Source organism: Chrysemys picta, chromosome 4 (assembly GCF_011386835.1).
Source record: "Chrysemys picta bellii isolate R12L10 chromosome 4, ASM1138683v2, whole genome shotgun sequence".
Classification (NCBI taxonomy): Eukaryota; Metazoa; Chordata; order Testudines; family Emydidae; genus Chrysemys; species Chrysemys picta.
The window spans coordinates 90,846,821-90,869,658 of NC_088794.1; the positions used below are offsets into that span (position 1 = coordinate 90,846,821).

Below are 22,838 nucleotides of genomic sequence, written 5' to 3' on the forward strand. Positions count from 1 at the left end.
CTGGCTGGCGTGGAATGAAGGAGGTATATCATTCCATCCTTCCCAGCTCCTTTTGTGGAGTTTGGTACCACTCACAGTGCTAACCTCTCCAAGTCCCTGAACCTCAGAACCGCAAGAACTGGGCCTGCCTCTGGCCCCTGTGCCAAGCTGAATGGTGGGGGACAGTGCCCTTCTCGGTTTGCTTATCTGTGCAGGGCTAAGATCAACACAAATTAATTAAGCCTCAAAAGCCCCATCAGGTAGATCAGGATCATAGACCCTATTTCAGACACAGAAAACTGATCTAGAGACAGCATACAAAATAAAGAAACAAAAAACCCTCTCCTACAGCTCCCTGTGAGATATGGCCAGATGGTGATATTCTAAAGCCTGCCAGAACAGTAACTCCATAGAGTAATGGTCAATTCAAGTTTATCAACAACTCAGCAAGTCAAAACTGCTTCTGGACAAGTTAAAACATCTTAGTAAACATGTTAAACATGAAAAGGTGGAGCGGAAAAGTGATAAAAACCTTAGGACTGCCCAACAGGATCAGATCAACCCAACAATGGCCAGTAGTAGATGCTTTGGAGAAAGGGGAACCCCTCCCCATAACCACATGAGACAATTATGGATTATCCTGTTTAAGGGGGAAATGGCTTCCTGGATCCAAGTTTCTTACCGTACACTTATGTCAGGAAGAAAAGAATTTACCCTGTATTTTATTCTGATAAGCATTTCATTCTGTTTTCAATAAATAATAAACAACAATAATAATTACTTTGAACTAAAATGGCATTTTCCATCTAAGGACCTGAAAGTATTTTACAAAAATCAATTAATTTAACCACATGATATCTCTGAGTGGGAGGCAATTATTACTTTGCACACAGGGAAACTGAGGCAGAGGAGGGCTAAGTGATAAAATGACACTAATAAAATATGGATTTCCTGACTCCCAGTCCTGTGCCTTAAAAAGGTTAAAATGGGCTTTCCTGTGCCAGCAAACACACTATCTTCCCCCTACTTTGGTGCTAGGATTCCCAGAGCACAGCCCTTCTGTCCTTTCTTGTGCCATCAGATCTGTGCAGATAATTTTTTAGTCCTTTGATTTTTCCTGATTAATATTTAGAAAGTGGTGTTTAGGGATGTGGGATCATGGGGCATTTGTTGATAATTTTATACCATAAAACTGAGAAGCGAATAAAGATCTTTTCTCAAAGAAAATAGCAGAGGATGCACTGACATGAATGGTGCATTTTCTTGATCTCCACACTAACCACTAAGAGGCTGTTTGATGACAGGCAGGTGGGGCTCCCTTCCCTTTCCCCTTGTCATCTCCTCCCCACAGGAGCAGTGATGGAAGAGTGATTTGCTGCAGAGTTAATGCTGAGTTTGAACTGGATTCTTGACTAGCTGAGCTCAACACCAGGTCAGGCTGAAGTTGATTAGCTCCACTAAACATCCAGATTCCACTCATTCACAAAGAAGCAGAACAATTTTAGCAACTGCTGAAATGCACAGACGAAGGTGGAGGTAACATCCCTGACAAAAAGATTGAAGGGATTACAAAAGCAAACACTACTCACGTTTGTGGTTCTCGTTTCTGTGGACGGGTGGGGAGCGTGTCTCCTGCTCTTGGGCTTCATCCCCCTCTTCGCTGGCAAGGTGAGTGTGAGCATAATGGTAGCTCAGTCCAGGTCTGTTCTTATAACGTTTGCCACAGACTGAGAGGGAAAGAAACATGAGGGAAGGGAGAAGAGAATGGAATATCAGTACCTACAGCAACAGTGAGAATGGCCTTTAATACATCATCCCCCACTAACATCACTGTACATCCTTCTTCTTGTTGTTATCTGAAACTTTGCAAATATAATGCTGATGAAAGATGACAGACTGACAGCCCTCCAGGCTAATGTCCTCTATTTATCCCCAGAACACGTACAGTACACTCAAGCTTCCCTACTCTACACCAGCATTGGTCCTTATCCCTGGCCTGGATGGAGCATCTCTAAGGTTGAGAGGATTGGTCAATCTTCATGGCCCACTCAGTCCTTGACCGGTCCGCTGAGACTGCCAACAAGGTTGTCTGTCAAACTAAATTAAATGACATTTGTGGTGTTGGTGTTTTGTGATATAATGGGCTCTTTGCCAATGGGAATTGGAGTGAGACCAAGCAGCATTGTTTCATGATTACTCACCTTAGGGAGAAGGAACCAATATTACTAACAGCAAGAAAAGAAAAAAATATCTTTAAAAGATCTTCTTTCCCGATTTAAATCCAGACACAAAAGTTAGGAATCACCTACTGCTTCTGGTTCAAAGACCATTCAGCAGTGATGCTTCTATCCTCTACCCCGATAAGCCTCACACTGAGTGGTCCAGTAATAATATCTGTTGTGTGATGGAGAATCCTCCATTAAATTTTGCATGCACTTATTTGGTCATCAAGTCAACAGGCCTTAATAACAGACTCAAACCATTGAGACTCATGAAAGTACTTATGCTCCCATGACACTCTACAATGGGTCGAGCTTTATCACAAGACTCATGATAGCTATAAGTTAAAGTTTTTAATAGGAATTTATTTTTATTCAGGTTATTGCCTGTAAAAACGACAACCCAACCCTTAGCACTTTTCATCTTCAAAGCACTTTATCAAATGTCAACTAATTCTCTTTCAAAGCCATTTTGTGAGCTAAGTCTCATTAGTACAGTTTTACAGATAGGATAACTGAGGCACCAGAAGATAAGGGACAGATCCTGCAAACTCTTACTACCAGACTCAGTACTTACTACTGATTAGTCCACCCATCCCAGGGATTACTCATGGTAGTAAACACTTTGCACAGTACCGTTTGCAGGACTGAGCCCTACGTAACACGCCTAAGACCAGAGAGGCAGTTGGTGTTAGCACTGGGAATAGAACCCAGCAGCTCGTGGCTCTCCATCCAGTTCTTAGGATCAATATTCCCTCTAAGGTGCTTTGATGGTCCGATTCTGAAAATGCCTCTTAACCATGTGATTTGTGTGAATGAAATACACAGTGCAATTTCTAGACAACTTTATTTCACTGTGGCAGGTAGTGCAAAGCAAGGCCAAGCATGGTACTGCAGGCACACCCTGCACAGTCCACCAGTTGTGGTCACAGGCTTGGCATCATTCCATACACAGCACACTAAAAGTAATGAACTCAACCTTTGGCAGTCTGCACCTTTAAATAAACAAACAAAACTCCAAGGCATATGCCTATCTGCAATGCTTGAGGGCAAAGCCCTGGTCTGGCCCTAGGCTATCACGGGGAGCTCGCAGCTCCTCTATTCCAGTCTCACTCTGCACTGCTCAGAGAAGAAACAGGCCTGTTGGCTATTGATGGGTCAGTGTATCCTCCTGGCCCTTCTAGGCTCTCTGAGGGCTATCTTGTTGGTAACCCGATCTGGATTTTCATTGAGCAGGGAGCGTCAGGGGTCCGATGCCTCCTGACAGACCCCACACATTCACCTTCCGCACATGCAGGAATCCAACAATGTTCTAATGCTCAGCAAAAAAGCTCAAAAAGCACTTGTTCGTTTACACGGAGGTAATCAGGTTTCACTATTAAAAACTTTTCTGCTACTTCTCACAAAAAGCAGATGGATGATCCACATTAAGGAGGAGATTATGTGAAATTGTAGACTATAAATTGGTGAAGTAACATTTTAATCTCAACTTGTTCTAACTAATTTGTAAACTCCCTCAGGGAACATACCTGGTCTTAGGTGTTTGTAAAGCATGCTTATCTATAGCATGATATCAATAAGATATCATAATGATAAACATTCTTGTCCTATTTTTCTCCATCCACTATGGTTAAATAACACATGTATAACATTTATGTTGCTTTTGTGTAAATAAAATAAATATATTTAAAAAAATTAAAAAGTTAAAGAAATGCCTCGATATGGGCAGGAAACACACAACCTAGGCAGCAGCAGTGCAAGCTTCCTCCATGCTAGCCAGAAAACATGCTTCAGGAGGGACCAGCTCCCAAAGTGAGAGGGGAATTCAGTCTGAAAGACACATCCAGCCCTTGCCCTCTTTGCTGAGAGTTCCAACAAGGGGTTTCAAGTGTGAGGGCCTATTATCCAAGAGACCAGAATTTTTGGTTTTTAATAGGTGGCGATAAAATGCTGATTAATTTTACACTAAAGAGAGGCCATTAACTTGGGTCAGAGTCCATTAACATAGGTGCAAGTCTTGTTAATTTCAGTGGTAATTGTGCCCATGGAACTGAAAGGATTATCAGGCACCAAATGAATAAAACACATCAGATCTAAGGCACAAAGGTATGAAAGAAGGATAAAATGTTAACACTGAAATTCCCAGGAGGCTGGCTGGGTCAGGGGACTGATATGGTCTCTCTCACCTCTAGGTCAGCAGATCCAATCCAGCCCTGGTTGGTAGTTACCAAAAGACACCACTATATTACAGCTGCTTGGTGCACACATGAGAGTACTGCATACATTCCTTGCTGGTATTGTTAAATATTATGTTAAGGCAGAGACTCACTTACCACTGTAAACTCAAATTTAACCCCTTGGTCCTCAAATGAAAAAAAAAAAAGATTCTTTCCTCTTCAAATTTTGCAGGTGTCTTCTGTATTGGTTAAATTTGTGGAGAATTATACAAGCTGTTTCTAAGACATGGGAATCAGAAAAATAGGTGGTGTGTTTTGAAGTCTTTTTTCTTTTTTGTCCATCTCAAAAATGGTTTGTTCTAGAAACTTCAAATTAAATGTGATAAAAAGATCTTAGCAAGACCTAGTGTGCAGGATCAATTCTTGGAGGGGTGGAAGGCAAGTTTGAGAATTTATTCACTATCCAACTGGAATATCAGAACAGCCCATCAACCCTGGTGGGCTTTTGATGGAGTGCCATGTGACTGATGGGAGACCAAAGCTTTTATTTTAAAAAAGTAAGTCTCTATCCCTTTTCCTTGGGGCAACAGACTCCAATATGTAACCTGATCACTAGGAAAATTTGTTATAATTATTTTTAAAAAATAAGAAAAAAATCAAAGCCATCCCCAAGCATTTTTGTATCACGGTTTTAATACATCACTTGCAGCCTATATTTGTATAAACACCTAATCACTGCAACAGAAGGTGAGATGGGAAGATGAGGGAAATCTAAGTACAAACAACCAAACTCTAGGAAAGTCTGAGTAAAGTCCACTTTTGTTTTAAGTCTCTGTACCTCTTCTTTCATTGCCCAGATCCCATGGCCACTGGTGCACTATAAGAGTCAGACAGAAATACAAGAGAGTCCCCTCCAAATTTAAGTTTTTCACAGCACTAGACCACAGGCTTCCTACAGCCCTTATGAAAAAAGATGAAGGGAAGATGGAAAGATGGCAATTATACACTCACTGTATCAGTACAGACGTTTTCCCAAATTAAAATGCCTACAGCCATAGGCTTCTTAAAACCCTTTAAAAAACACCTTTAATACAAAAATAATACTTACAGTGAAGAAGCAGATATATAGAGGTAGAGTTAAGGTTGTTTGGATGCCTTAAATGTATATATCCAAACTTTAAACTCACTGGGCTGCTTTTAAGTGTAACCTTAACTTTGAATTTCCTATGGAGGGTGAGAGGGGGGCGTTAATAAACAAGACTGCTCATAGGTATATATCCTTTAAGAAATGTCTTTTAGGTCCTTTAAGAAAGGCAACTTTGATCTCCCACCTTTCAGTATGTGCCAGATACGCTTTGATTGCATTTCAGAAGAGGAAAGAACTCCCACCCAGATCTTCCTTCATCCCATATCAGTGGTTCTCAAACTTTTGTACTGGTGATCCCTTTCTAACAGCAAGCCTCTGAGTGAGATCCCCTCCATTATAAATTAAAAACACTTTTTTATATATTTAACACCATTATAAATGCTGGAGGCAAAGCAGGCTTTGGGGTGGAGGCTGACAGCTTGCGACCCCCCATGTAATAACCTTGCCACCCCCTCAGGGGTCCTGACCCCCAGTTTGAGAACCCCTGTCATAGAACATGGGACACACTGGTGATACAAAAATTATTAGGCAGGCAAACAGCAAGAATTCACAACCCTTAACATTTTACACAAACAAGATAAATAGAAAACACTTATTGTTATATTGCTTATAGTAAAAAGAAGTATGATTTTAAAAGATACATTCTTCTAGTTTATATGACTTATTACATACCCTGGAAAAGACAGATGGAGAGATGTTCATAGTAGATTACTTGATTGTTAAATTGATATATCCTGCACTATCCCATTTATGCTCATGTGAATGAAAAGGAAGCTTTAAAAAACAGCTCTAATTTGTTAGTCTCTAAGGTGCCACAAGTACTCCTGTTCTTTTTGCAGATACAGACTAACACGGCTGCTACTCTGAAACCTGACACTATTCTTGTGAGCTACAGATACTATTCACAGACTTCACTACAATATTTTAACTTAACTGTTTTTGCCAGCTATTTGTTGAGCACAGCCTAAGGCTGTACTAAATTCTACAACTGGTGCCTCTTTTCTGTAGCAATCCTTATGATAGGGACAGGGGGGTTTCCAAGGATAGCAGGAGGCAGGGGCATTCCTAGCAATGAAGGAGGCCAGTGAACATTTAAACCAGAGTGTACATGGCCCAGTGGATGCCTTGAGGGGTTGGAGGATCTCAGAGGATCTGCAGGTGTTTGAGGCTGAACCCACATCTTCTTCTTGATGGCCACTCCTCACACTCATACACGGTCAACTCCACCTGTTGAAACTCTTAGGATTTCCTAGTCTCTGTGCAAGTTAATCTTTTGTAGGAGAGAAGAACAGGAGTACTTGTGGCACCTTAGAGACTAACAAATTTATTAGAGCATAAGTTTTCGTGGGCTTGCATATACATCTGAAGAAGTGGGCAGTAGCCCATGAAAGCTTATGCTCTAATAAATTTGTTAGTCTCTAAGGTGCCACAAGTACTCCTGTTCTTTTTGCGGATACAAACTAACACGGCTGCTACTCTGAACCCTGTAGGAGAGAAGGGTGTCTTGTGTTCTTATCCAGGCAAAACAATCACCACCTTCCCTAGGAGTATGCTGGAATAAAAACTAACTCAGAACTTGGCTGTCATATTGGCAACTCCCCAAACTGGCAAACAGGGGATGGATCACTTGATGATTACCTGTTCTGTTCATTCCCCCTGAAGCACCTGGCATTGACCACAGTTGGAAGACAGGATACTGAGCTAGATGGACCATTGGTCTGACCCAGTATGGCCGTTTTTATGTTCTAAATTCTGTCTAATCTCTTATTTTCCAGATAGAACATATTTTATTAACCTCACATATCACTGTGTTCAGAGATAGGTATTGTTAATAATTACTGTTTTATAGACACTATCACTTATATAATGTTTTCCATATTCAAAGGGATTTTCAGACATTAACTAATTAATCCTTCCCATGCTCCTGTGTGATGTTATCCTCATTATACAGATGAGGAAACAGAATCACAGCAGGGTTAAGTGACTTGCCAAAGTCCCACAGTGATCCTGTGTCAGAACCTGGATTAGAACCCATGAGTTCTTGATTCCCAGTCCTGCGCTTAGAACAAATCTCTCTCATTTATCTCTCTTATTCTCTTAATTGCCAATGCTGCGATCAGAACACGATCTTACAACACAGATAAAACTCTCCATTGGATGTTATGCTCTGCTACCATGCACCTGCCACTTAAATGAAGAATGTGCACTTTACAAACTTCACCATGTAGCTTTGCACTCCATTAAACAGCCTGGTATTTTTTTTCCACTTTCCTCCCGGATGGACACATCAGTCTAGCAACAGAGAGTCCTGTGGCACCTTTAAGACTAACAGATGTATTGAAGCATAAGCTTTCGTGGGTGAATGCCCACTTCGTCGGATGCATCTGACGAAGTGGGCATTCACCCACGAAAGCTTATGCTTCAATACATCTGTTAGTCTTAAAGTTGCCACAGGACTCTCTGTTGCTGTTTACAGATCCAGACTAACACGGCTACCCCTCTGATACTTGATCAGTCTAGCAATTGACAGATTTTCTCCTGTTTTCTAACACTGAGGCAAATCCTCCCTTTATGACTTGGCCTTTAATCAGGCAACCAAGCCAGGTTTTGAAGGATTTGGCCCGATATGCCTTTTGGTCCATCCTGCACTTTAGTGATATTTTTTGCATTCAGCCAGCTGTAAACCATAGAGTGCTATGTTGTGGGCAAACTGGGTGAGCAAGCCACATAACAAAACAGTGCAGATCAAATTCTTACCAAGCATCATTCTCCAACAGATGCTCTTCTGTGATTTATCTTAATTTGCTTCCAAATTTTAAATATGAAATTAACATTTTACCCAACTATTTTATGAGAAAACAAGCCCTACTTAGAGCCACTTTGGTTACATTCACAGAGAGCCTCACAAAACCAGATTCTATTCCCAACTCCGTCACTGAAGATGATTGTGACCTTGGACAAGTCACTTCGCCTCTCTGTATCTGTTTTCCTTTATGTAAAATGGGGATAATGATACTTCTTGTTTTAAAAATTGCTTTGAGATTTATGGCTCAAAAGGCTTTGTCACTATCTATTTATTGGCTGCACTGCTCTCATTCTGAGACTGTTACACATGTGGTCCTTGGCAGGAGGTGAGCTATGTTCTAGCCAGCACTACACACATACACATACACATACAATCTGTCACCAGTATGAGACAGAAGAAAATCATCCATTGTCAGTGGAAACAGGAAATAGGGGGAGGTGTGAGAGCTGCATTCTCACCACTCCTTCCCTCATACATTGGTCTTCTCTTTGCTTCTGTTTTGCCTGCTTTCAAATGGCTGTTCTTTCTTCTCAGCTGGAGGGAATGTCAAATGCTAAAGCCTAAATTAATCACTGCCAGGGAGCCATTTTGTGAAGTAATCCCCACCTCCTGTTCTCCTCACAAAAAAAATCCAACCCTGTCTTGCATTGGCTCTGAAATACAGTTTCCATTATTACAACCATCAGAACCAGAATCTGGAAGCTGGACATGTTTAATGTTTTACAGGTGGTATTTTGATCTTCGTCGGTGGGAAAGCAGTATTTTTGGTTCTTGCTGATCAAGGGTGTCATGTTGCAAATCTAGTTAATCAGAATGGCAAAATGGTAATACATTTCCCTCTGGATTTCCAAACAATGAGTGGTTCTGTTTGGGCTGACCAACTGGATGTGCCCTGGTACCTACCTACTGTGCTAATTTCAGGCTACATGCATATTAAAGACTGAAACAAAACATTTAAATGTCATTTTTTTAAAAATATGACTATATGTGGTTAAATTAATTGCTGGTGAAAGCTATGGATTGGAAACCCTGAAAACTGATGTCCTCTGTTAATCCCCACAGCAGCCGTAGCACAGGTAGAAAAAGCAACAGAGTCCTGTCCTGCTCCACCCATGTGCCTCAACCCTGATCTAAGTGGGGCCCACCTCTACAGGTCAGAGAAGTGTTAAATATCCATATCTATTTAATCCTTGGCTTCTCTACTGAGACTGCCAAAAATGGAAACAATAAGCACTAAGTGCAGCAGGAGTGATGATGGTTGTTTGTTAGAGGTTTTTATATGGACACTTAACTAAAAGTGGGCTGAGACCATCAAATTCGTTTAACATTGGCTCCCGAACAGTTTCACGGGGCACAGGACTGCCATCATCCTACATGGAAACCACAAATAATTAGAGGTCTAGGACCTGCTGCAGGGACAGGAAGCCTCTAAGTGTTGTGAGGGATGGACTAAAAGGCTGATATTTGGCTTTGGACATCTAAATATCATCCAAAGAATAGGCCCTCTGAATCCCAATACTATTTGAATCCAAATGTCATCCTATTTACCCATCCTTAATAGCAACCCCATCCACTTCTAACTTCACCTCTATTTTATTCTAGTTCTTAGTGCCTAATAGCTACTTTTCTTCAGTCCTCACTAAGTAGGGTAATGTCATCCTGTGGTTTAGCACTTAAGCTTCTAATAGTTATCAAGGGAAGGGTGACATAAAGCAGACTTCTGAGGGAGCATGTCCCAAGGCTATAATCAGAATATATTCAAATCAACTGGATGCAGTGATATTTACCCTAGAGAGCTCAAGGGGCCAGTGGAAGTACTATCAAAGACATTGTTAATGATTTTGAGAACAAAAAAGGCAGGTGAGGTCTCAGAGGCCAGGCAAAAAGCAAACATAACACCTGATCTTGCAGGCCTTGCTCCAGAAAACCTGCCCCTGAAATCAGTAGGAAGTTCGCTCAAGTGAAGATGGCAGGATCACACCAATTTTAAAAACGTGGGTAAAGACGTCAGGGAGTGTAGAGGAGCAAATTTAATTTCAATTCTTGGTAAGTTGTTAGAACAATGAATAAAGCAGTTACTTTGTAAGCACATACAGGAAAATATGGTGATAAATAGAGAGCAACAAATGTTTGCAAAAAACAAGTCATGCCACAGTTATGTAATATGTTAGGCTGGGATAGCTGGGTGCTCAGCTCCCATTGAAATTCAGTGGAAGTTGGGTGCCTTACCTCCCTTAGGCTGCTTGAAAATCCCAGCCTAACAGGATAGGTTTAGTGTACAAAGGGAATGCAGAGAACAAGGTGTATCCTGACATTAATGAGTTCTTTGATACTATGCCACACGACACACAAGAAAATTAGAAGAATATCGATGAGGTCAACCTACAATGTAGAGGCTGCTTTTTTAAAAACAAAAATCAAATTTAGAATATTAATAGTTCAGTGCCAAGTTCAAAATATTCACCAGGGGCCACATTTACACTGGTATTTAGTTACCAAAGGATGCACCTAGTGGGATTTTCAAAAGTAAATTGATGTCAGGATGATCCAGTGATTGAGGCATTAGCCTAGGACTTGAGAGACTGGGTTTACTTCCTGGATCTTCCCCAGGCTGACTGTGTGACCCTGGGCACTTACTCTCTGTGTCATAGTTCCCCAACTGTAAAATGAGGATAACAGCACTTCCCTACTTCATAGGGGCATTGTGAGAATAAACATATTAAAAGTTGTTAAGTGCTCAGATACTCTGGGGAAAATCCCTCTGGGTGCCTATCTGCATCGTTAAGCACCGAAATACTTTTGAAAAACTAGCCCTAGGCGCTTGCAAGCGTCCATTTTGGGTTCAGTACTAGTCTATATTTTTATTACTGATTTGGCAGGTGGAGTGGAGAATACAAGAATGACATGTGCAGAGGACAGATTGTTGGGAAAGATCACAGACACTTGGGAAAATAACAAAAAATGCCCTGCATGAGCCTGATAAATTGGAGAAAGGAGTTGAAATCAATCATTTGATTAATAACTATGAGATCCAACAAAGATAAATGTAACATGTTTCAAGTAAGACAGATTAATAAAATGAAGAAATTGAAGCCGGAGGATAACTAGCTGAGGTAGCATGGAGAAGGAACAGGTATATTAAATATGAAGACTGTTAGAATGTGGCAGTGGAGAAAGCCCCTTTGCTTGAGATCTTTAAATCATGAGTGAAAATAGCCCTGGAGAATACAATCCTGCACTGGCAAAAGAATGGACTAACTAACCTAATAGGTCTATTGCCTCTCTAGCTTTCATAACATGTGCACAAAAGGAATATGCAATATTAGGAGTATTATGGGTAAAACAAGATAGCAAAAATAGTTACTGAACCTAATACCTATCTTCTGCACTAGTTCAGCCTTCTGCTGTGAGCTATGGTTAGTTTTGGCCACCACACAGTGAAAAAAGACAGACAAACTGGAGATAGTTCAATGGAGAGCAACAAGCTTGATAAGAGATCTGGAGGAGAGACATGATAAGTGTCTTCAGATACAGAAAAGGATAATATAAAGAAGCCAAGAAACAATTATTCTCATTAGGCACCAAGAAGAGAATACAAAGTGATGGGTGTAAGTCTGCAGCAGAGAAAATTCAGGTTAAATATTTGGAGAAACTTGATCACCAAAAGGACAGTTGGGGCAACAGAACAAGCTTCTAGACAGGAATCATCATCACTAGGGACACTCAAGGCTGGATTAGTCACCGGTCCATCAGGGCTGATAGGAAGAATTAAACCAGTTCTGCCATTGTGAAGGGGATGGACTAAAAGGTCCACTTGGGATCCCAATCTCAAAGAGTCTGTGTACAAAGGATGCTATATAAAGTAAGCTGTCTTAATCAAAGTGCACTATAAAGAGAGGAAGAGCTACACAGAGATGAGAAGAAACAGTGAGACAGACTAGAGAGGGAAAATGCTTGACAAAGTTACATGCAGCAACTCCTTTTATAGAAGCAGAAAGGGAAAGCCCCACATGTGAAGATAGACTGGAGGAAAAGAACAATGGAATTTAAAAGAAGACGCAAGTAAGTATATTTGCAGATTAGTTACAGTGAGGTGGGGGAAGGAGGAAGAAGAGTAAGGTTATTTCTACATTGCAGCTGGAAGTGTGCTTCCAGCACGGATGAATAGACATATGCTAGCAATGGTTGAGCTAACACACTAAAAATAGCAGTGTAGCTGGGGGTAGCACAGGTAGCAGTTTGGGCTAGCCATCTGAGAACAAACCTAGCCCAAGCTACAGTGCTATTTTTGTGAGCTAGCTCAAGCAGAGCTAACATGAGTCTGTCCACCCAGGCTGGAAAGCATGCTCTCAGCTGCAGTGTAGACCTGCCCTAAGTAGCGTCTAGATGACTTAGCACAGGTAGACCACTTCAGACAGATGGAAGAACATCAATTCATCTAGTTCAGAAGCTAGAGATGTTCACATTTTTTTGTTCCAGAACTCATGCTATGAAACTCCATATAATGTTGAGTTTTACCAGAGTGAAGATGTTTGATTTTCAAAGACAGCCAAATCATGGATAAGAACACAGATGTGGTGAGACTTCTCTGGCTGTGGATCCCATGGGGCAACATTTATGACCATATGTCATCAGTTGTCCTTCACTATCATTTATACATTCATTCATTCACTCTGCCCTTCATTTGAAACTTGTACTCTGTTGTTCATCTGAAGCTGCTGTGGTAGGAGCTCCCCAGTCTTCCCAGGGCTTTGTTGGGTCTTCTTTCTAGCATGGTTTGGTATCCTGGCACCTTACCTGAGGCCATACATCCAGGCTCTCTCTGGTCTATCTCCTAGTTATGTATTCAGGCTGTGTTTGTAAGCAGTAGTACACGTTCCTGCCTACAGCTCTCCCACATGGTCTCCTCTCAGTCCCATTCTCCAACCCCCTTTTCAAGGGTATCCAGTAGAGCTGGTCGAAAATGTTCAGATTGACCAGTTTTCCATCAGAAAATGCTGATACAATGAAATGGAAACTTTTCTCAGGAACATATCAATATTGTTATTTTTTATGAGAAATTATCAAAACATTTTGTTTCAACTTTTATGTTATATAGAATGTAATATAAAAAGTTAAAAAGTTTCAACCATTATAGAATGTTGTATAACAAGTCAGAATGAAATATTTCAATAAAATTGAAATAAGATTTTCATTTCACAAAAAATTCCACGTTTTTGACTTTTCATCTCGATTTGGAACAAAACCAAATTTTCCTGAGGGACGAAAATTCCACTTTTCAAGCAGTTCTAATTTCTGGACCAACCAACTGGACAAAATCCGCTCAGGTGGCATGTAACCAATTACCTGTCCCCACTTGGTCAGGGCTGAGTTCCTTCTCTGGAGTAGCATTCCCTTCTTCCAGTGGAAGGAGGTCTGCCAGCAAGAAGTCAGAGGTGAAGAGGCTAACCCAGGCTCAGAGGTTAGCTCCTTCACAGCCATGCTGCTTACACATGGACAGGTAGCTTCTCACAGACCTTTACGTGAGTACTGACAACTGTTGACGTATATTCTGTTTCCTATAAGCATAGTTTTATAAATGGGGAAGTATAGCTGGTCAAATTCCTCAAAGAATTTTCTGTGACTATATCCTTTAAATAAATAAATAAATAATACTTCAGTTCAGTTCTGTTTGTGCACCTTTTGTGTTTGTTCACTTTCCACAAACATTCAAACAAACAAATTTCCTGGCAGGCATGTTTGCAGAAACAGAAAATTTGGAGTGAAAATTAGAGAATATACAGGAAAAGCAAGTTCTGGACTCTTGAAGGCAATTATTCACACCAGTAATGTGATTCTAAGAGTAATGAGACAGGGAACAAAAACGATACTCTGTAACCTGCATGCTCCCATCTAAAACTAACCAATCTAGCTGTGAATTTGTACATTGAATATTGGGAATTAACTTCTCCCAAACAATCTACTGATCAAGATATAATTGTAGAAAATATTTGGCAAATAATTTTGAAGAAGAAATGAATTTTTAAAAATCTTAAACTGTTGGCTGACAATTCATTAACAGAAAAGGGGTCTAACGGTGTCAAATAAATTATTCACTACAAATTATTTATATAAGTTCTAATGGATATTAAAAGGGAGGGAGAAGATGACACACAAGAAAGATGGCACTATAGCTGGAGCAACCCTCTCTTCGGTCCCCCATAGTAATGTAAAAGAGTTCTGTTACTTGTAACAACCTTCTCTTAGCCATCTACCTTGGTCCTCCCCTTCTGATCGGATGTTTCTTAAAAATGAAAGATTTCAGCCAAAGGGAGTCAGAAAGATTTATTTTTCAAAACCAAAAAGTAAATTTATGCTCTAAAATGTAAACCAGGAATCAGGAATGGGCAAAACTACGTCAGTACAACATGCACCATAACCTTGGCTTCAGCTCAGATTTCTGTTGCCTGCTTTGATATCTTTGATGTGTCACATATTATCTGTGAATCACCTCTTTGCATGTCACTAAGGTGCCTGGGTGATCCTGCAGCTGAGCTAAATCATTTATACTCTCACTAGGGAAATGGCAGTGACCAGAAAAGAGTCACAATATGTTCAAAATGCCTATAATCCACAGAAGTGCCCTTGCATGTGGGGGCATTTCCAAGAAAGGAGATATAGACAATCCCACACACACATCCACTCTCACTGAATGGCTCAGGATTTTAAACAGAAAATATGTGTTGGACTTCTGGACAATCCTTAGAAGGGGAAATTTCAACCCTCCAACGTAAAAACAGATCCTTAAATATAAACCTGCAGAGGTGCCCCCCATCCTTTCACCCTAAAGAGCTCCTCCTTCTGTGATCAGGTTATATTCATGTGCAGACATATTAAGAGACCATTCAAGGCTTTCCTTTCTCCCTCCCAAATCAATTGCACCATTAAGGAACTCCATCCCTAGAGTCCCCATAGTATTTGCATTGCCAAAGCAAGACATTTGGAATGCCAATCACAACACCATACAAGGGTCACCCAACTTCACCATGAAAGAGCATGGCTGGACTGTGGGAAATAAACCTTTCATGTATGTTCCAGATTTCTTCATTTTTTAAAAACTACAGATTCATAGATAGCTATTGTGATTATTGGTCTTTTGGGGCTGGAGGAGTTGGGAGGTTGGGGGCAGAAAGGAGTGGGCGTACCAACTCATCCCAAACCCCACCAAAACCTTTTGGAGCTGTGAAGTGAAGATGGTCACCTCTCCTCCTGACTCTATTAGCTTTCAGAGAAACAAGGTGGGTGAGGTAATATCTATTATTGGACCAACTTCTCCAATAAAAGATATTACCTCACACACCTTCTCTCTCTAATATCCTGGAACCGACTCAACAGACAACAGCACTCTGTTAGCTTTGGTTAGTTAGTGGTGGTATTTGACAGCACAGATTCCCAGTGAACACCCAATCTATTCTAGGCATTGAAGTGGGAGCTTCTCAGAAAGACGGGGTTTGGCCCAGCATGTCATTCACTGAATAGGATGTATTGAAGTGAGAAAGAGTTGAAAAGAAGAAGAAAAAATGCCAATGGATAGATCCTAGCTGTAAAAAAAATTCATACTATGTCAAATTCTGATGTTCTTCCTCACAGTCTGACACCCTTGCTCGTTTTGAGTAATGCCTTGCTTCACATGCAGTCCCATTGGAACCCATCACAGAGTCAGCTACTACTCACAGTGAGTCAGGGTACATCTACACAGCAAATTAAGGTATGACAGTAGTGTGGCTAGGCCCATCCATGCTAGCTTTCATCTAGCTAGCTAGGGTAACAATAGTAGTGACAATACAGAAGCATGGACTTCAGCACTGGTACCCAGGGTCCCTGGCAGGCAGCACTGGGGCAGCTAACCCACGCTGAAGCCTGTGCTATCACACATACACTACTGTTGGTACTTGAGCTAGCTAGATTAATGCCCGCATGGGTATACGTACCTGTGCTACAATCACACCTTCCTTTGGTGTGTACTTGTACCCTACAAGTGACAGAACTGGGCAGTCGGGTTTTAATCAGTGCTTACTGAGGCACAGCTCCCACTGATGTCCCTAAGAGCTCTGTCTGAGGAAGGGCTGAGAGAGTTAGGACTTTGAAAGAAAGGGACTCACCACAAAAATAAGTGAGATATACACAATGATGAAGTACCTTTGTCGGAGATTTTTGAGTTAAGCTTTTGTTTGTAACTATCTGAAACAGAGAAAGAAATAGAGGGTGAATCTTACAAGGATGGGGGAAGAGAGAGAGAGTTAAGGCAGAGAAGCCCCAAAGAGAGAGAGAGAGAGAGAGAGAGATTGACAGAGCATGAGAGGTGATTTCACTTTATTTCTTTCACACAAAAACCCCAACAGCAGCAAGTGAAAGACATGCAAGTCAGAGAGCAGCAGGACTCTATGCTGGAAAGGAGAACATGAAGCCCTGATTACATTTGAGCTGGTTGGACCAGGCCAGAAGCAGAGTTGGTGGTCTGGGTGCTACTTACTGTCACAAACGTAAGGTTTGTCATGGTCATCCTGGGAGGCAGCATCGTTCCTTCTCCTGCCACCTCCAGATCCCCGAGCCTACAATGAGAATAGGGATGTTAATGTCATTCTGGTGCCCCTCACAACTTTCAACTTGCCCCAACCAGTATAAACTATGGACTAAATGTATCTTTGACTTCAGTAGAGTTACATCATTGTAACCAGATTACTGGGGTTCTGCCTTTTCCTAAAACACACTGTATATTTATTGAGCTTTCAATGTGGCAGAGCTCCCTTAGAATAGATATCCCTACCTGATTAGTCACAGCACTATAATGATTCCTGCCTCACTGCCACTGCATATTTCAGTCAAGTCACAGCAGGTGGTGTTCAAGTATTGAGCCTAATCAATGAATGAATGAATGAATGGGAGGGCATGAATCCATCTGTGGCTAGAAGTAACACTACTGTGAAATCAGCCTGAAAACAGGCTCATAATATTATGAGGAATGAGTATGATTCTTTCCTTTTAATATTTTTAAAATACATCTTGTGCTGGTGAAAGGTGCTAGCCCAACAGCCCAGGAGACTGAGGTCCTTGGTTTATCCATAAAGTGCTGCCCTGCATATGTGCATCAGTGCGATCTGAACACAAGGAATAAGAATGGGGTTCAGTGTTAATGCCATTCAATCTTCACCATTCTCAGCTGAGAATGCCAACTTGGGCACCAGTTACAATGGTGGTGGTTGTGATGTGGATATTGGGAACTGAACCCAGCCCCCCAAATTATTTTATGTAGGCCAATGGACAGTCTTTAAATGATACTAACTTTGGGCCTGATCTCTATTTGAACTAGTGATCTCAAGGGAGAAGGTTAACACAGCCTTTTCCTAATACTCTGAGCCACTGAGTCCCCAGGCAAAGGCAACACACCTCAATTGTTTCAGTCTTCCCAATAGATAAGTCCTTGGCTCCTACTTTCCCTCCTAGAGCTAACTGCTCTGAATCCCTTTGCTTTTTGTTTGAGAGAATATGAAATTGAAGCAGCATTAGCAGGTAGAACTGAAGATGATGCAGAGATGTAGAAAATAGTATTAGTGTTCCAAATACTAAAGGGCTCTATGGGCTAACCCTTGCATCTCCTCGATGTACACTGAACAGCACTCTCGTTAACGGAGCTGTATTCCATCATTGGTCTGAAGACAAGGTACGAGGGACAGTTTTACACTAACATATCATTGGGAGATGATGAAAAGAGGGGCTTACATAAACTGCACAGGTTAAAATGAACCCCATCCCATTGGGTTGCTCAGGTCTCCAGAACAAACCCAAGAAAGCCTCTTAACCACTTGGCTGGAGTAGGAATAAGCCTATCTTTATTGCAATCTTGGAGGAAAGGGACAAATTTGTGACTGGATGCTGTTAGGTATGATCAGTACAGTTTTGCCTCCTGCAAACAGACTTCAAAGCAGGGCACTACATTCTGGCCAGTGTGTGATCTCTTCAAGTGAGTCAAACGTAAATCAAATGAAATGCAGGGGTGCACAAACTCCTCATAGTAACTACAAACACAATCTTTAAGGAAGCTGATGTGCATGCAAGAGGCAAGCTTTGTAAGAATAAATTAAAGGGTGTGTCCACCCTGAAAAGTGATTCTGTAAAAATTGCTTTATGCGAACCATGTTCATTGTCTCTCAGTGATTCAATATCTGTTTCAGTGCTCAGTTTACAAATAAAAGATTTTTTTTTCCTGACTGCCAGCTCTGCAAACTCACCCGAGGCTCTGAGAGTAAGCTTGGGTTCCTTCCTTCTCTCAGCACAAGCCAAATCAGGCCCTTAGTGACACCTGTGCAACCCCATTTTCTTCTGTGGGTTAGCACAGGTGTAACTGATGGGACCTTAAACAATTCTGTTGATTGACAGACTAGAATCCAACCCCCGGGCTAGGGGCATTGGTTCTGTAGGGCTAAGAGGAATAAAAGAGCAGTAAAGACTTATTTTTGTCACTAGTTAGCAGTATAACTCTGAAGACACACAGGGAGCAGATCTGTGGAGTAAGGTGGCATCATTTTAATATAGTCACTTTTCAGAGTAGAATGGCAATTTAAGATCCATTGCTTAGCATTTCACAGCCAGCTGTTTCCCTTCTAACTGTTCTTTACAGAAATACAAGTGCAAAGCATTCATGATGCGACCACGTATACTCTTCTTCATAAATCGAACATGGGGAGATTTTCAGATCAAGTCAGTATCTTTCAATAGGGTGTGGCTCCTAAACCCCTTTGGCATTTTTGAAAATGCCCCCCCGTAAGTATTTGAAGAGCACTTGTACTGTACATGTGCAGCTGCATTGCTTTTATATTTTTTAACAAACTTCATGTCCCAGCTTCTTGCACATTTTCTCCATCCAACAAAGATTCTAAAAACCTCTCTCTGTGTGAATCCATCTCCTTGGCCTTCAGTCTCTTTACTAGCAATTCCATTATTTCAGACCTAGCCTTAGGAGGCCAGAAAACCAGGCAGTCACCCCAGGGGCACAAAACTGAATGCCACGTTCATGCTGTCAGGGCTTCAATCTGTTGGATTCAGTCATCCACAGCTGCCTTCATTCTCCTGCCGGCATGCAGCAGGGACTGGGATGCTTGATGTATGAAGCCTGGAAGCCTCAACAGAGCAGATTTGAAGCAGCTTAATGGAGCCAAACAGAGAGAGTAGCCAGAGGGACAGATGTAGGGTCCAGAATTAAAAATAAAATCATGCTGTAGGAAAAGAAAGGGACACACAGAATTTGGAATGTTCAGAGCAATAATTGTGCTGCATTAATCCTGTGTCAATGCCTTCAGTCCTCATTTGTTCTCCAAATGCCAAGAGGTTTCTGGGCCAAACTTTGCAGAATCTAGTTTTCTTCAGGATGTCCTCCCCTGTAGTCTACCATGATTTAACAATACCCCATCCCTCCTTTCTAGGCAACAAAGTGCAGTCCTTTCTCGGGTTCAGCTTTCAAGTCTCCTCAATTTTGAAGATGCATGGAAATGAATGCCAGGAAATATAATTCTCCTTGCACAACCTGAATATCTTCTTCGCTATCCATTTGGTCCTTCACTTCCAGTGACAGGCATGCCCAAATTCCGTGACAGGAAGTTTATTAGGAAAGGCCCATGTAGCTGAAGTATTAGTGATAGCTATAGTTAAGGTTGTATTAGTGTATCCATTCTAACCCCTGTTTTTGGTTACTAGTTCATATCATTTTCTGAAACTCACACTTTTCTGGCTCTGTTTAAGGCTAAATTTTAGAAAATATTAAAGAAAGATTCAGCCAAACTGTTCAGCTATTTTTGATAATGAAGAGAGTGAAAAAATACACTTTTCCAATTATTAAAAAAAATATTTTGACCTTTATTTAAATAGTCGTAGCACAAAAGTGAACAAGAGCAGGAAGCTGAAATAATGGAACAACAGAGGGTTTGCACAAGCACGTTATGAGTGAGGTTTCAAACAGCTCTTCTTATTTTTTTGTATCTGTTTTTTATCTCAAAATATCCACCAAGCACACCAAAAGGCATGTTCAGAGATTATGTGCCCTTGCAGTTCCCACTGCAGTCAATGACAGATGCAAGTGCCCAGCACCTCTGAGAATCATGTTCACTTTCATTTAGGGGGCTAGCTTTAGGAATCTACATTTGAAAATTTTGACTCCATGTTTTAAAATTGTGACCTTGTTACTTAGCTGACTTACTGCTGGATCTGTGAGAGGACACGATAGAAAACTATGGGAATGTTGTCTCCTGAGAGTGAAATCCTGCCCCATTTAAATTAAGGGGGATTTGGACATTGATTTCTATTGTGCAAGAATTTCACCCTTAAAGTGCTACAACAAACTTTCACTGCTGGCTTTATCTTTGAAGAACATACAGAAATGTATTTAAATAGTTAAACAAAAAAACAGAAAATCAAAGATGACTTTGTTTTGGCTTATGGGACTGTAAATATTTTTTGCATTTATCTTTTTAGTAAGGTATGGCATTTCAAGGTCGGGGGATTGTAATAACAGGATAATAATAATCATCATTATTAGATTTTATTTTAAAAATAAAAATTCATCACTATAATAAATTTGCTCCATCTTCTAAGTCTCCCAACAGTCTTATTTCTTAGTAATAGGCAGAAATAAACTAAAAACATGTGAAAACATAAAAACCACTGACTGTGTCATTCCTCAGTTTACCACATGGATATCACTTCAGCATATCTGTGTGTGTGTGTGTGTGTGTGTGTGTGTGAGAGAGAGAGAGAGAGAGAAACCAACTGAGAATATGAGACTAGAGGTTTGCTTCCCTTCTTCCTCTCCCATAGATTCCCAACCTACCCGTCCTCTGGGCCTGTTCTTTCTTTTTGGAATATCTTCTTCTAATTCCTCTTCCTCATTCACTTCATCAGCATTTTCATCATTTTCCAAAACTCTCTATAGGGAAAAAATAAACAATCATTTTTAGAAGAAAAGACTATTGTTTGCTAGAAGACACACAAGGTCAATTATTATTTACAATTGAGATTGTGATAATGCCCAACATGTGCTCTTCAAACACAAAGAGAGATACAGTCCCTGCCCAAAGAGATTTCAGAGGTGAAGACAGACAAAAATGGATACAACATGCAAACAAGAGGTCTAAAAGGATTATTAAAATTACAAGTGTACTAATTCTCTAATGCCAGAATCATATCCAAGCATCCTCAATTCCTTCCAGTCAACACCCTCAAAAGTTAGAGCAGGGGTAGGCAACCTATGGCACATGTGCCAAAGGCGGCACACTAGCTGATTTTCAGTGGCACTCACACTGCCCGGGGCCTAGCCACCGGTCCGGGGGGCTCTGCATTTTAATTTAATTTTAAATGAAGCTTCTTAAACATTTTTAAAACCTTATTTACTTTACATACAACAATAGTTTAGTTATATATTATAGACTTATAGAAAGAGACCTTCTAAAAACGTTAAAATGTATTACTGGCATGCAAAACCTTAAATTACAGTGAATAAATGAAGACTCGGCACAGCACTTCTGAAAGGTTGCCGACCCCTGAGTTAGAGAGTTCCTCCCTCACCAACCCTCATTTTCTCAGGGAAATGGTTCCTGAGAAATACCAGTCTGAAGGCTGACATCCCAGGACCCTAGCAAGACACAGTCTATGGGGGTGTGAGTGGGGTTGTGGAGTTTCTCTTCTGAATTAACTCTTAGAAGCTGTAAATCAACATTTCTTTCCCTAGTAGTCTACAATTTTTCCCATTTAGTGAAACATTCATTTTCTGCATTTCTAATGGCCCTTGAAATTAATATCCTTTTGGAGGACCAGTGCCGTAAGTAGCTATACAGCTCTGGAAATAAGGGGTCCTGATCCTAAAAAGTGCTGAGCAAATGTAGTTCCCACTGAAGTCAATGGGAGTAGCAGTTGCTCATCACCTCACAGAATTGTGCCTGGGATTTGTTAATTTTTACTGTTTTTGTGAATTCCATGCTTGGGGAAAAGTGTCCCATTTGGTAGCTCCGGAAGCATCCACAAAGCAGATATAGCACAGGCAGTGACAGTGCAAGCTTCCCCAGAATACTGAGATGGAGCAAACTCCTGCTGAGGTGAAAGGATTATTCAATCTTCATAACCCACTCAGTCCTTAACATCTCTGCTAAGAGAGCAAACAAGGGTCCACCCAGTGTCAGTCATGATGTGGGTGCCTATTCTTTAGGAGCTGGTCTGAAACCCCTCGCTCCAGTCAGACAGGCCTCCACTAAGTCTTGAGATGGCAACATCATTCAGTCATGAAATGGATTCAAACCAATGAGTTAGAGGTGATGGAAAAGATTTGTAATCTGTTACCAAATTCTGACCTATCCAGTCTCCCAGATCATTATTAGTTAAAAGCTGCTACAGAGCCAGCAGAGGGAGAATAGGAGCAGAACACATTAGTTCTTAGCCTTGTGTACCTTAGGCATTGACTGCTGGGGGTGCTGGGAGAGAATACACAG

At 41.0% G+C, this 22,838-nt stretch overlaps 1 protein-coding gene across 8 annotated transcripts in view; it reads right to left on the minus strand.

The window, feature by feature from the left end:
* DPF3 (double PHD fingers 3) overlaps positions 1-22,838 on the minus strand; it is a 215,570-nt gene that overhangs the window by 62,238 nt on the left and 130,494 nt on the right. For all 8 annotated transcript variants that reach the window (XR_010601049.1, XR_010601050.1, XM_005284599.4 and 5 more), the window contains 3 exons: positions 21,188-21,283; positions 16,841-16,919; positions 1,569-1,706 (listed from right to left, as the gene is read on the minus strand). Coding sequence is in view for 6 of the 8 variants with exons in the window: in XM_005284599.4 (XP_005284656.1) it covers positions 1,569-1,706; positions 16,841-16,919; positions 21,188-21,283 (313 nt within the window). In the remaining 2 variants the exon portion in view is untranslated. The remainder of the gene's footprint in view (positions 1-1,568; positions 1,707-16,840; positions 16,920-21,187; positions 21,284-22,838) is intronic.